At 51.1% G+C, this 15,451-nt stretch overlaps 1 protein-coding gene across 9 annotated transcripts in view; it reads left to right on the top strand.

Moving 5' to 3' along the window:
• Window positions 1-15,451, top strand: part of RERE (arginine-glutamic acid dipeptide repeats) — a 375,029-nt gene that overhangs the window by 312,800 nt on the left and 46,778 nt on the right. For all 9 annotated transcript variants that reach the window (XM_058674765.1, XM_058674761.1, XM_058674739.1 and 6 more), the window contains one exon: window positions 9,863-9,943. In XM_058674765.1, the coding sequence (XP_058530748.1) occupies window positions 9,863-9,943 (81 nt within the window). The remainder of the gene's footprint in view (window positions 1-9,862; window positions 9,944-15,451) is intronic.

Here is a 15,451-nt window from a genome sequence, read left to right as displayed (position 1 = left end):
ACCTGGTGTGGTAGCCTAACAGCTGAAGTCTTTGCCTAGCACGCACCGGGACCCCATATGGGTGCTGGTTCTAATCCTGGCAGCCCTGCTTCCCATGCAGCTTCCTGCTTGTGGCCTGGGAAGGCAGTTGAACACGGCCCAAAATCTTGGGACCCTGCACCCGCGTAGGAGAACCAGAGGAGGCTCTGGGCTCCTGGCTTTGAATCAGCTCAGTTCCAGCCATTGCAGCCACTTGGGGAGTGAATCATCAGATGGAAGATCTTCCTCTCTGTCTCTCCTCCTCTTTGTATATCTGACTTTTCTATAAAAATAAAATAAAGCTTAAAAAAAAAAGAAAGAAAAAGCAGTGCCTCATTCAGGTCACCTTGCATTAATGTACAAATATTTTTTTAAAACATTTATTTATTTTTATTACAAAGTCAGATACACAGAGAGAATGAGAGACAGAGAGGAAGATCTTCCATCCGATTACTCACTCCCCAAGTGACTTCAAGGGCTGGAGCTGCACCAGTCCAAAACCAGGAGCCCAGATCCTCTTCTGGGTCTCCCACACAGGTGCAGGGTCCCAAAGCTTTGGGCCGTCCTCGACTGCTTTCCCAGGCCACAGGCAGGGAGCTGGATGGGAAGTGGGGCTGCCGGAATTAGAACCAGCACCCATATGGGATCCTGCTATGTGTACAATGTGAGGACTTTAGCTGCTAGGCCACCGCGCCAGGCCCAATGTACAAACAATTTAAACCAAAGTCACATGATATCTGTCAAAGCCATAGCACCAGTAAGCCTGCAGGAGGACCTGTGTTCAGATGTGTGAGATGGGCACTGCCGCCAGCAGGGCCACATGGCTGCAGGAAAGCCCGGGACGACCGTGCACAGCCCAGCTTGCAGAGGCTCACTCTTCTGCAGCGTGGCATCAGGAACTCTTGTTTGTATCCGGACCCATTAACAATGCCCACATTTAGGATCCCTCTGACTCTCTCTGAGAGAAGTGTAGACTGCTTACTTGCAAATCTGTCTGCTCTTCAATCCCTAGCGATTCAATACGTTATTAACATAAAATTTTGTGCCAAAAACAGGGTAGAGCAGAAGGAGCCATTTTCACAGTAGGGGTCATTTTAATACCCATAGTGTTTGCCAAACAGTTATGTAAGAGGACTGAGAAAAGTCACTTTTCACAAGTCATGGTGAGTTTCTGACTGTGATATGCTAGTTAAGATTCACGGGAGGGAGTTGATTTTGAAAGCTCTCAGCTAGGGGTTAATGCAGAGGTATACTTTAGCCATATGGGTAGCTTATGCCCCCCTCTTCAGCTCTGCCCCCTGCTGTAGACAGGCACATTGAGCACCCCTTGGGTGCCATACTGGGAGGCTGAGCATTGAACAAGGGCATTGGCACACCTGACCTTCTGAGGGGCAGTTCAGAGTGACAGAATAACTTCTAAAAATTAGATGGAGCAAGCACTTTATGGCCAACTTTAAAAGATAAACAAATTGAGATAATTACAAATTGTGCTGCGTGGCTGTGACCTTTATTTGTCCTTTTGTCAATTTTCAGAGGCAAATGTAGTCTGCAGCCACGCGTGGCCCCTGCAGCCACAGTAGTCCTGAGGCGCCCTGCTGGCTTACACTTGTCACCCTTGACTTCCCAGTCCTGGTTCAAGGACGTGGTGGCATCTGGTGTGTTTTGCCATTTGTAAAAAGGCGATAAGGGTGCCCCCTGCCTCTGCAGCCTCTGCAGCCCCCAACAAAGTGCTTGACACAGGGGCACTGGCTGTCAGCGCTTCCCAGTGCTGTTTCCAGTGGTGATGCCCTGTCTGTTTGGTATCCTGATGCTTCCAAAAAGTTAATGTATTTATGCCGACCCATGGAGTCAGCTGAGAAGCTGCTTGCCCCAGCTGCTACCTCCGTACCATACCCTGGCCTTGCCCCACCCAGGGTGGGAGGAGAGGACCAGCGCCCTTGGAAGGTGGGTGGAGGGCTCAACAACAGCCTGAGGAATTTCTGAGTTTTTTGTAAGCTGCATGTAACTGCATTTTGACCTTAATATTTTTAAAGATTTACTTGTTTTAAAGGCAGAAAGAGAGAGTTTCCATCTGCTGTTTACTCCCTAAATTGCTACAGCAGTCAAGTCTGGGCTAGGCCAAAACCAGGAGGGACCCAGTCACAAGGCCATCATCTGCTGTGTATCCCAGGTAGATTGGCACAAAGCTGGATTGGAAGCAGAGCGACCAGTAATTGAACTGGCATTCCAATAGGAGATGCCAGCATCCTGACCCGCAGGCTACCATCCTGGGTCTAATCTCATTGATTCTAGCGACCCACACGTCTGTATTGGAAAGGCAGAGAGGTAGATAGGGAAGGGAACGCTTTCTCCACCTGCCTCTGGGCCCTGGCTTGGGAAGCGCTGGGAGCTGGGAATTCAACCCAGGTCTCCCACATGGAGGTTAGGGACCCAAACACTTGAGTCACCATCTACCGCCTCTTGGGTACACTTTAGCAAGAAGCTAGAGTTAGGGCTGAACTGACTGGAACTCAGGCAGCTGTCTTCAGTGTGAGACCAGACTCTCACTCCAAGCAGGCATACTGTTTCGTTCCTAAGGTGTCTCCCATTTGAAAAGTAGCTGTGTCAGAACAGCCATGTCAGAATCTCCTCCTTGTACTAATGGCAGAATACATCCCAGGAGCTGATCCACTGTACCCAAAATGAGATGCCTTCTAGATTCTGTTAAAGCCAACTTTAATGATACTTGGTTCAGATACCTACTTTTCTAAAACCAGGAATTAGTTCTTTCCTAGATACTTAAAGTTGGGTGACTTCTGGTGGTAACAAGGAGTTTCAGCTCAACAAAGGAAAGTTTCTGCGATTTGTCTGAAAATGGTAATATGGTCTGGTCATAAACTAAGTTACAACACAAAAATGAAGAATAATCTTACTGCCATAAATAAATAAATATACACTTACATTTGAATCTCACCTGGCTGATAGGATACAGAAATGGAACAGAACTTGGGTTGAGTACCCAAGGAACACCAAGTGGGGGCCGCTGGACAGGAAGCCTACCGGAGAAGCAGGTGCCGGCCTCCCAGCGTCAGGCTCGCGCCCGCCAAGCTGCATACCTTGCGGAGTGTGACACAGGCCTGCTGGCACACTGGTGGTGCTACCTTGTAATCCACACGTTCCTGTTTCTGCCTCACCCACAGCGTCCTGGTGTTCTAACGTCAACATGCTATCAGAGACAGAACCTAATGGCCATAGAAATAATTCATGAGGCCTTGAATTTTAACTGGTAATGCTGGAGCTCAGCTTCGCAATGGAAGACTGCTGAGAAACAGACCTTGTCCTTGGATTTCCATTGAGCAGTTTATAGTGCCCATCTGTTTATAAGTCGATAGTGTTGGTCAGTCAGTCTTGAGAGTGTCAAGGCTATTATTTGCAGAGGTGAATTCATCGAGGGAAAGGAGCCTGCTGCCTCAGAAGGCTGCTGCCCTTATTGGCAGATCGTAATCGCTGGATGCTAAAGGGCTTGTCTTTATTTTGATTTTAGAGGCTCCTCTCCATTTCTGGTAAGCCACAAAGTAAAGGCTGATCTCCCAGAAGCAGGTGCTTTGTTGGTTTTAAGGCCAGTGACTTTCCATAGAGACGTCACAACACTGCTCTGTGATGCTTTCACTTCCCCCCTACGTATTTACTTATTTAATCATTTTTTTCGGGAAAAAAATATTTTTGTTTGAAAGGCAGATTTACAAAGAGAAGGAGAGACAGAGAAATCTGTGGGTTTGCTCCCCAAATGGCCGCAATGGCTACAGCAGAAACAATCTGAATCCAAGATCTTCTCCCAGGTCTCCCACGCGGGTGCAGGGTCCCAAAGCTTTGGGCCATTCTCGACTGCTTTCCCAGGCCACAAGCAGGGAGCTGGATGGGAAGAGGAGCAGCCGGGGTACGAACTGACATCCATATAGGATGCAGGCTGCAGGCAGAATACGCCATTGCACCTACTCCTCACTGTCCCCTTCTTAACAAGTGAGGTTGAGATTATGTAGCACATGAGAGCTTGGTCGTTGATACAAACTGGTGGCAGTGGTGGATCAGTGTGCACCATATGTCATCCATGTGTTCCCCGTGGAACTGGACTGCAGATTCAGGCTCAGAAACATCAGTGAGACTCTTGGATGAGCTTTAGAGCCAAAGGAACAGTGGAGGTTACATGGGGAGGAAGTTCAGAGAGCAGAAACCCTAGACCCCTGAGGGAGTTGCCAACATGTAGTGGTTGGTGCAAGAGTTAAGCCAGATGGTGTGAGGAATAACAGGAGACTCTGGTATCATGGAGCCAAGAGACCAGCTGTATTCTTGTCATTCAAAATGGGCTGACCGCCTGTGACACCCACGTCCCTCATTGGAGAGCTTGTTCATGTCCTGACCTTTTCACAGGAAGGCAGTGGATAATGGCACGAGTACTTGGGCCTGTGTCATCCATTTGGGATGCTTGGGGCAGGGGGTGGTGGTTCCTGGACCCTGGTTTCAGCCCAGCCCGGCCACAGTCATTGTAGCCATTTGGAGACTAAACCAGTAGATGGAAGATCTCTGTGTCACTCTGCCTTTCAACTTTTTTTTTTTTTTTTTACCTAAATTAGCCCTTTTGAACTCTGTTAAATTATTCTTTTCATTGTGGTTATCACAACCTACTTCATCTGTTCCACTTGTCAAAATCTTTTTGTTTTTTAAGATATATTTTATCTTATTTTTTATTGTATTTTGAGAGAGCTGGGGCAGGGGTAGGGAAGACTTGTTTACAAAGTGAAACTGGGTTTCTTCTCCCAAGTAGTTCTTTCCTTAACATATGGTTTCATATGTTTAAGATTTTTTAATTGGAAAAGATGAATATACAGAAAGAAGGAGATACAGAAAGATCTTGTGTCTACTGGTTCACTCCCCAAGTGGCTGCAAAAGTTAGAGCTGAGCCGACCCAAAGCCAGGAGCTTCTTCTGGGTCTCTCACGTGGGTGCAGGGTCTCAAGGCTTTGAATCATCCTCGACCACTTTCCCAGACCACAAGCAGGGAGCTGGATGGGAAGCAGGGCAGTTGGAACACGAACAGGTGCCCATATAGGATCCCAGAAAAATTCAAGGCGAGGAGGACTTTAGCCACTAGGCCCATTGTTTCATTTTTTTTTTTAAATATTTATTTTTACTTAAAAGAGTTACAAAGAGAGAAGGAGAGACAGATCTTCCATTCATTGGTACACCGCCGCCAAATGGCCACAGTGGCCAGAACTGAGGTAGTCTGAAGCTGCTTCTGGGTCTCGTATGGGTGCAGAATCCCAAGGACCTAAGCCATCCTCTGCTGCCTTCTCAGGCCAAAAGCGAAGCAGCCAGGACTGGAGCTGGAACTCACATGGGATGCCAATGCCATGGTGGATTAGCTTTTCTGTGCTACCACACTACTGTGGTTTTTTTTTTTTTTTTTTTTTTTTAAGATTTATTCATCTTATTACAGCCAGATATACACAGAGGAGGAGAGACAGAGAGGAAGATCTTCCGTCCAATGATTCACTCCCCAAATGAACCGCAACGGCCGGTGTGCGCCGATCCGAATCTGGGAACCAGGAACCTCTTCCAGGTCTCCCACGCGGGTGCAGGGTCCCAATGCATTGGGTCATCCTCAACTGCTTTCCCAGGCCACAAGCAGGGAGCTGGATGGGAATTGGAGCTGCCGGGATTAGAACCAGCGCCCATATGGGATCCCGGGGTGTTCAAGGCAAGGACTTTAGCCGCTAGGCCACACCGCCGGGCCCAACACACCACTGTGTTTTAAAATAAAAAATATTTATTTGAAAGAATTACAGAAAGAGCGAAACTCCTCTGTGTGTTGGTTCACTCCCTAGATGGCTGGCCAGTAGAGCCAGGCTGAAGCCAGGAGCCAAGAACTTCTTCCAGGTCTCCCACTTGTGTGGCAAGAACCCAAACACTTGGGCCATCTGCCACTATCTTTCCCAGGCCATTAGGAAGCTGCAACAGAAATGGAGCAGGCAACAGCTTTACGTAACATTGGCTTCTTTTTTTTTTTTTTTTAAGATTTATTTATTTTCATTACAAAGTCAGATATACAGAGAGGAGGAAAGACAGAGAGGAAGATCTTCCCTCTGATGATTCACTCCCCAAGCGACTGCAATGGCCAGTGCTGCGCCGATCTGAAGCCAGGAGCCAGGAGCTCTTCCAGGTCTCCCATGTGGATGCAGGGTCCCAACGCTTTGGGCCGTCCTCAACTGCTTTCCCAGGCCACAAGCAGGGAGCTGGATGGGAATTGGAGCTGCCAGGATTAGAACCGGCACCCATATGGGATCCTGGCACATGCTAGGCAAGGACTTTAGCTGCTAGGCCACCATGCCGGGCCCAGTAAGATTGGCTTCTATGTCCAAATCTTGGTGAGCATCAATTCCCCAGTGCTGTAGGAATGTAAAAAAGTTTCAGCTATACTGCAATTCCTGTGTATATACCACATGCATAAGTTTCTTCTTATACAAACAAATGGTGACTTGGGAGGAAATGGTTAGGAAAATTTCGTCATATAGCAGGACAAATTTGACCTTGGATTTGTAACCAGTGGTAGAGGTATCCTCCCTAGGCTTTGGAGTTCAAGGTCCCCATGTGGTCCAGTTTGCATCCTGGTCACCCGGCTGGAAAGGTCTACAGAGACAGGGTCCTTGAGGGCTTGGGATTCAGGGGCAAGGGCTATGAACATCCTGCAGAGGTGGATGTGCTATTCGTAGGTGGGGGTACAGGTGCAGTAGTGCTGGGCCCATGATGAAAGCTGCAGCTTCAAGAACACCCTTGGCAGAGACTTATAACTCCTGAATAGGAATGCTGGGATAGTTATTAGGATAAAAGGGAAAAGGGCTAGCTGGAGCCCAGCAGTAGGATGGGAACCCTTCTTGGAGAGAATCCTGTGGAGTTGGTGATTGGGTACTGAGCCCTGCAGTAGAGTGCAGAGCCATTGCTAGTGCTAGAAAGAACACTGGAGGGCAGTGTCCAGAGGGCAACAGTGATGTGCGGGGTTTGGATATGATTTGGCCTCTGAGGAGTTGTATGTCAGCTTCCTGGTTTGTAAAATGGGGATTGTGCTAGTATTTCCTTGTTAGAGTAAGAGGGTTTGGAATTTGTGTATGTGAGGCTGTTCGCAAAGTGGGGTTCTGCTCTGTTCTGGGGACTCGTCCATCATGAATGGAAGTGGCAAGATCTGAACTCAGGTTCATGCACTGCACCACATTCAGAATTAGCCCTCTTTACATGCTGCCCTCCTGTAGTGAACCTGTTGGGTGCAGCTTGGCATCAGGCCTGTGTTCCACTGCATACGCCTGGCATTCCCCCAACTGGAATCTGGCCATGGCTTCCTCAACCAAGTATTAGACTGTCTGCGTGACCCACTGCTGTTGTCCCCTGTCTTTGAAGGGGGCCGCTAGTCCTGCCCTCCCCACCCTCACAGTGTTGTGCATCCTTCTTGATCTTGCCCCCTGTCTTGTCTCAGTGATGGCGTCTGTCCAGCCATAGGCCACCACAGGCCATCCTTTGCTGCACTGGAGGTCCTCACAGCTTTAGGCTTGGCTGGAGAATGTCCCAGAACGCTCTGTAATGACTTAACCCCACAGTTTCATCAAGGACCATTGCTACCTTTATTATTTTTTAAAATCCCATATGCTCAATAAATACTTAAGGCTTCCAGGGGCTGGCACTGTGGTGCAGCACAGCAAGCTGGCCCTTGCAATGCTGGCATCCCACATCAGAGTGCCAGTTTAAATCCCAACTGTTGTGCCCTTCTGATCCAACTTCCTGCTTACACACCTGGGGAAGCTGTGGAAGGTGTCCCATGTACCTAGGACCCTGTCCCCATGTAGGAAACCAGGATGGAATTGCTGGCTCCTGGCTTTGGCCTGGCTCAGATCTGGTTTGCTGATGCAGCCATTTGGGGAGTGAACCAAGCCCCCTTCCCCCCATTTTGCCTTTCAAGTGAATAACTGGGGAGGGATGGGGAGCAAGCAGCAGCAGGTGTTAGGATGTGCGTGGCTATGGGTCTGGTCCTCCTGTCAGCTCTGGGCTCTCACCAGCCTCCTGAACCAGCTTGTGCCCAATCTCCCGTGCCCTGGGCAGTCCTTACTCAGTCCTGGGGGGCTGCAGTTGAGGCCTGCTGGCTATGTGGGGGGTCCTCTCAGCCTCTTCAGTCTTACCGCCTGGCACTCCTCTCTTCCTTGAATTTCCCAGAATGTTCTTTATACCCTTCCAGGCCAATTTGAAGCCCTGCTGGAGTTCACAGGCTCTTCCTCTTGAGCCATCAACTAGCAAAATAAGTTGCTTCCTCCCGGCAACTCCACCCACCAGCCTTTGTTATCGGGCTGTTTCCAGGCTGCTCACCTGTGTGGCTGCGGGCAGGGCTTGGCCCCACTGCAGACGTCTGCACGGCTGAGGGCTAAGAAGGCAGGCCTGCCGCTCAGATGAGCCATGCTTTTGACAGGGAATGAAGGCATGCCTCAGACCAGGGAAGAGCTTGCTTCCTTTCCGTGTCCTGACAGCTTTTTCCTTGAAACCATGAATTCTATTGAAAGCTGACAGTGTGAGTCATATCTTAGCAAGGAGTGAGATCAGGAAACGCAGTGCCTCAAGGCCTGGAGCTGAAGGTTGCAGACGGGTCTTATAGACCTTTCACTCCGCTGGCCCCCAGGTTTTAGACCAGGGAGGGGCGGGGACCTTCTGAAGGTAGGAAGCTTCCTGGTGGATTTCACTTGGGGAAAGGCACCCTGGGAAGTGTAAGCAAATGCCTGGGCCAGGCGGGGTGTAGCCACCCACGAACTTCTTCCGGAAGGGGCTGAGGGGGGGGGTCTCCAAAGCCAGCCAGCCTTCCAGGCGCCGGAGGTGGTGGGCGTGAGGCTGAAGCGTGGCCCCTGGGGTTTCTGCAGGTCTAGCAGCCCAGGAAGCGCCCCTTCCTAGCGGGCACCCTCTCTTCGAAGTTTCTGTGCTTTGCTGCCTGGAGGTTCCTGATCCCGAGATCGCAGCTCCCAGCGGGAAGCTCCAGCTGCGCGGCCAGGGTCGGGCCGGGGGCGGGGCGCCGGAGAGCACTGGGTCCCGGCGGCGGGCGGCGCGGCGATCCAGGCCGCCTTTTGCAGCCGCCCGTGGCCGAGCTGGGCTCTGCGCACCGCGCTCCAGCCTCCTCCCCCGGCAGCAGCGGCAGCCCCAGCCCCGCGCCCCGCGCCGCGCGGCCCCGCCGCGGTCACACGCCGAGCAGCCCGCCGCCGCCGCCCTGCGCTTTGTGGAGCCGCCGAGTGACAGGCAGGCGGCCTCGCTCAGCCCCGGACTGCGTCGCTTGCCGGCGGCTGCCCGGCTCCGCTGCGCAGGACCCGGCTGGGAGTCCCGAGGAACGGGCCGGGGAAGGGATTGCGCGCAGGAGTGGGACAAAGTGAAAGTCCCAGGGCCTGGCTGCAGGCGAGTCTGAGGCTAAATGGGGGGCACTGGGAGGGGCGCAGGCTGTTCTCCGGGGGCTTGAGTGGCTTCTCCTGCCAGAGGTGGTGGGGCAGGCCCGGCTCCCAGGGGCCGTCCACCGCGGGGTCGCTGCCCCCTCCCCCCGCACATTCCTGCGGCCCAGGAGGGGGGCTTCCGGCCAGGGCTAGAAGCTTCTCTCCCTCCCAGGTGGGTCGCCTGGCTTCCTCTGGCCCGGGCTTGGGCTCGGCTCATGGCTCGGGTTGGGCGCCGGGTCTGCCCGCCGCAGGTCCCGCCGGTGCCGCTGGAGCCCCGCGGTTGGGATTCGGGTGGCTGTGGCGGTTTTCTGCTGATTGCGGATAGCTTTGCTTTGCTGACACCCCGTTTTGTTTGTTCTGTCACAGAAACGCTTCGTGAAGGGCCTCAGGCAGTACGGCAAGAACTTCTTCAGAATCAGGAAGGAGCTGCTTCCCAATAAGGAAACGGTGAGCGAGGGGAACTTTATGTAACGCGGCTTCTCCTCCGCTCGCTCCTGCTTCTCCGCCTTTAATCTTCCGACATGGTTTCCTTTAACCCTGTGCTGGGCTTGTGCGCTCTTCCAGAGTTAACATCTGATTTTAAATCCGGCGGCCGCGTGGGAGGTGTCGTTTGTCACTGCTTTGGGTGCTGGCGAAAGTCGCCAGCCAAGCCAGCACAGCTCAAGTGCAGGGCCCGAGCTTTCCGGAACCCTGTGCGGTTTCTTGTTGGGCGCTGGAGTGTTTTGAAGAGTAAGTTTTAAGCTGCTTGATATTCCAGCCCTGAAAGTTGACACGTTTCATGGGACAGATACACAGGGTTTTTGGAGTTTAAGTGGAGCTTTATGGAAATCCTGGGAGTACCTCATAAAGCTGACCCACTCGTGACAAACTTGGCTTGGGAAGGTTGCTAAAGCTGTGTGAAGAGAGCCGAACTTGAAGGTGGGCCCAGCTCAGCCAGGAGACAGGAAGAGGGTTGGAGGAGGCTGACCGGAAGTGCTGTTTGGGACGCCACATGCCTGGACATTGCCTGCTTTGCTAGGCAGTGGAAGGGAGAAGGTTGAATATTGTCCGTTGGCCTCTTTTTTTAAATATATCTTTTATTGGAAAGACATAGATACACAGAGAAGAAACATATAGAAAGACGGACCTTCCATCCGCTGGTTCACTCCCTAATTGGCCGCAGCAGCTGGTCTCCCACACAGGTGCAGAGTCCCAAGGCTTTGGGCCATCCTTGACTGCTTTCCTAGGCCACAAGTGTGGGAGCAGCTGGGGTCCTGGTGCATGCATAGCAAGGAGTTAACCACTAGGCTACCATGCTCGGCTCTCCACTGACTTTTTTGATTTTAATTTTATTTTTATTGGAAAGTTAGATTTACAGAGAGAAGGAGAAACAGAAAGAAAGATCTTAGATCCGCTGATTCACCCCCCAAATGGCTGCAACAGCTAGAGCCGAACTTATCCGAAGCCAAGAGCTAGGATCGATCCTCTTCTAGGTCTCCCATGTGGGTGCAGGATCCCAGGGCATTGGGCCGTCCTCAACTGCTTTCCCAGGCCACAAGCAGGGAGCTGGATGGGAAGAGGGGCAATGGGGATACGAACCACCACCTCTATGGGATCCTGACGTATGAGGTGAGGACTTTAGCCACTAGGCTACCACACCACGCCCATCTCCATTGACTTTAAAAACTCCATTCCCTCATATTTGACATCTAAATTTCTTCCTCTCTTGTTTTATTACCATTTTGTTTTTGAGAGGCATATTAACAGAGAGAGAAGGAAGGAGAGACAGAGATCTGTCAGCTGTAAGTTCCCTCCTAAATGGCCCTAACAGAGTTGGAGCTCCTGCTGGTTCTCCCCTGTGGTGGAGGGGCAGGCGCATCAGCCTGACTGCCAGTCCACACCCACGTGGGGTCTGCAGGTGGAGGCCTCGCCCCGAGTGCCAGTCCACACCCACATGGTGTCTGCAGGTGGAGGCCTCGCCCCGAGTGCCAGTCCACACCCACGTGGGGTCTGCAGGTGGAGGCCTCGCCCCGAGTGCCAGTCCACACCCACATGGTGTCTGCAGGTGGAGGCCTCGCCCCGAGTGCCAGTCCACACCCACGTGGGGTCTGCAGGTGGAGGCCTAGCCCCGAGTGCCAGTCCACACCCACGTGGGGTCTGCAGGTGGAGGCCTCGCCCCGAGTGCCAGTCCACACCCACGTGGGGTCTGCAGGTGGAGGCCTCGCCCCGAGTGCCAGTCCACACCCACATGGTGTCTGCAGGTGGAGGCCTCGCCCCGAGTGCCAGTCCACACCCACGTGGGGTCTGCAGGTGGAGGCCTCGCCCCGAGTGCCAGTCCACACCCACGTGGGGTCTGCAGGTGGAGGCCTAGCCCCGAGTGCCAGTCCACACCCACGTGGGGTCTGCAGGTGGAGGCCTCGCCTGGGAGAAGGCTCTCATTGGTGCTTTGCATCACTTAACGATGGTGGAACTTTCAGTGTTACTCTGGTTCTGGCTGTGCCGCCATGGACCCTACTGAGAATGGTCAAAAACATGGAAAGAAAGAACTTCAAGAAGTAAATGATTAAGGAAGTAAGTCTGTTTAATCAGCTTACCTCTTTTCAGAACTGTTTGGAAAGAGGTTTTTAATGTGGAACATGAAAGAAATGCTTTTATTTTTTTCTGGGGATTTTAGTAATTTAAAAATTAAAATGTGCTGACCCAAGTGTAGAAAGTCCAATTTGGCTGAAAAACGTTTGAAGCGAGTGACTGGATGGGTGACTAGCGCAGCCTCCCCGGCCAGGTTTGTCTGTCCTGTGCTGTGTTAAAGCTGCGGACTGTGAAGGATTCCACACAAGAATCTTGCAGCCTTTCTGTGTTTTAAACTTAAGCTCAGAGTGACACAGGTGATGTTCCTCCAGGAGTGCAGTGCTGGCCAGGAGACAGCAGCGCATGTTATCAGCATTCTCTCCCTTTTGGGAACAGCCAGGTGACCTTTAACCTAGGTAAGGCTCTGCTAATCTAGACACTTGGAAATTCATGTCTTCTGATCTCTCTTTTTTCGTTCTTGGTTGTCCCCTCTTGTGGTTGACATCTGACTCAATAAATTGCCTTTTCTCCCACAGAGACCAGCTCACCTCATGGGTGGGTTTTGGTTGTCTTTGCTCCCTCCCCTAGGGAGACTTTTGCCTTCTGTGGCCTTCTCTGGCACCTCCATCAGAGGACAACCTCCTTGGGATGCGTGGCTGGGGAGGTGCGTTGTGTGTCCTGCTGTCTCGTCCTGCCTTGGGGGTTAGCTGCACAGTTAGGGTTAGGTAAGGAGCCTAGTCACCTGGGAGAGGCACTCATCTTGTGTTTGACCTAGTTATCAAGGTAGCCATGGTAATCATTCACAGCTCAAAGGAAGGGAGAGCAAAGGTTAGTTTTATTTGCCACAGAAGAAAAGAAAATGCTCCGTGACTGGTGTTCTTGGTTAGAGAAGTCCTTGGTAGAAGTCTTCTGGGCATGCTCCCCAGGATCCCTGCTTTGCATGTTCTCTTCCACCTGCCAGGATTGTTAAGTCATTTCTTTGCTATTCTCAAGCGATGGGAAACATCAGAAGGGTGTCTGCATCCAAAGAACACGCCTGATTGGGCGTTGGAGGAGGGTCAGCGGACTGTACAACACGCCTGATTGGGCGTTGGAGGAGGGTCAGCGGACTGTACAACACGCCTGATTGGGCGTTGGAGGAGGGTCAGCGGACTGTACAACACGCCTGATTGGGCGTTGGAGGAGGGTCAGCGGACTGTACAACACGCCTGATTGGGCGTTGGAGGAGGGTCAGTGGACTGTACAACACGCCTGATTGGGCGTTGGAGGAGGGTCAGCGGACTGTACAACATGCGTGATTGGATGTTGGAGGAGAGTCAATGGACCATGTGCTATTCTTGGCCTTAGCGGTGACTGTGGTACTTGGTGATCGCTGTCAACTGCGCATCTGCTCAGAAATGGTGTTGATTTGCATGAGGATTTCATGGGTACAGCAGTTCTTGCCTCTACTATGCTTGTTGTTAGGATGGTAGATTATTACCCCCAGGGTTCTTTAACTGCTGTGTTGCTAAAATGAAGTGAAAATTCCCGCCCCCTTAGAATTGTCTGAAATTTAAATGACCTATCTGTCCACAGTGCAGAAAACACTTGAAAATGATGGTCTTCCTGTGTATACCTCAGATACTACTGCAGTAGCTAACTGGTGTGCAAAATATAGAATTGCTTTCTGCTGCATGAAAAGAAGTTACCAGGGTCCAGCTTTGTGGATTAGTGAGCTAAGCCACTGTCTGCGTTGCTAACATATCCCACATGGGCACTAGTTCCGTTCCCAGTTGCTCCACTTCAGCCCAGCTCCCTGCCAGTGCTCCTGGGAAAGTTGTAGAAGCTGGCCCAAGTGCTTGAGCCACTGCCACTTGTGTGAGAAACACAGATGAAGCTCCTTCAGGCTGGCCCCGGCAGAGGGCTGAAGTGTCTGTCCTTCTGTGTCTGTATTCTTTCACATAAACTTTTTTGAAAATTAATTCCCTGTTTTTCATGTCTGTGTCTTGCTCCAACCCCCTCAGTTGAACAACTCTGGGCAGGTGGAGTACGTGGGCGCCTGGTGTAGGGAATGGCTTTGCCTTGCTCTTCAAGCTTAGCTTACGTGACATCTGTTCTCTTCAGTCGGTTCAGAGTGTTCGTGGTGGGCATGGAGAGAAGGGCATTCCTGGCTCTTGGTTTCTGGTGTTGATTACATGGGAGGTAAATCTGGTTTTGCTCGGAACGCCGTTGCGTGCTGAAGTGGGCATAGTGGCCGTGCTTGTGGAAAACCACTGTTTATAGAGGTTTTGCCCGATGGGTATTGCGTGTTAACCTCATGATACCCAAGAGAGTAACCTCACATCAGATCTTTTTAATATAGTGGTTTTGCATATATCCTGTGGTTTATTGTCCTTTCCCCCATTTTGCTTTTTGTCTGTGGCCATTATCTTCCTCTTACTGTTCTTTTGAAACGTGTGATTAGTAGGTGAACTATGGTAGGAAATCTTGGCAGGATCTCTGATTCACGTAGTCTTTGTATCTCTTCTCTCTGAGTCTTGGGTGTTAGTCCATTCCTGTCAACCTTGGAGTGTCCTGCCTCTGTGCTCTGTGTAGAACACAGGGCAGCTGGACCCCTTCTTGGGAGCCACTTCATCTGAGTAGATACATTGCGAGACCTCTGATGGGAAGACAGGCCTGAAGCAGACAGGTCTGGTGAAGTCGAACCCTAGTTACCTACAGAGGGAATCTGTGTTGTGAATGATATAAAGTCATGTATGACCTAAAAGTAATTTTCCATTTGATTTATATCCCAGTTTCCTTTAAAACGTGAAATGATTGTGCAGTACTTTCATATGAGAAGGCCTCAAACACTTCATGTAAAATGTGTTTATACAAGACCATGCCTGGGTTTCAAAACTGTTTTCATTGAAATAAACAACTTGAGTTGCAGTTCTGTGTTTCCTGAATTTTTTGGAAGGTCCTGCATCTCCTCTCACTGTTACTTGACCCGAGGATGTCTGTCAGGGCTGGATGACTGTCCCTTGAGCCTTGACCTTTGAGGACTGCCCATCTACTGTTACTCGCATTGGATCAGAGAGAGCAGCTTGGCCGCTGCCGAGGGTCACGAGGAGACAGGTAGAGCTGCCTGACCTGGTAGAGGGCAGTGGCCGCCTTTGGAGGGAGGCACCTGCTCGGGGTTATTTTTGACCACCAAGCTCGGTGGAGATTAAGCTCATGTTATTTGTAAGCCCAGTCGGTGGTGTGTTAATATTTACTATCCTAGAAACTCATTTTCCTACTTACATTTCCAGGGCTAAACATTTAATATAGTTAAGTTATTTAAAATTTTGGGTACTCACTGAGTGCTGTAGTGTGGGTAGGGTGTCACCCCAGCCCTGTAGGCCACCATCTTAGTGGGGAAGATGAGTATGTGCTTAGGGCCCTGGT

This window comes from Ochotona princeps, chromosome 2, assembly GCF_030435755.1.
Source record: "Ochotona princeps isolate mOchPri1 chromosome 2, mOchPri1.hap1, whole genome shotgun sequence".
NCBI classification, from domain to species: Eukaryota; Metazoa; Chordata; class Mammalia; order Lagomorpha; family Ochotonidae; genus Ochotona; species Ochotona princeps.
This window is presented reverse-complemented; position numbering and strand designations above follow the sequence as displayed.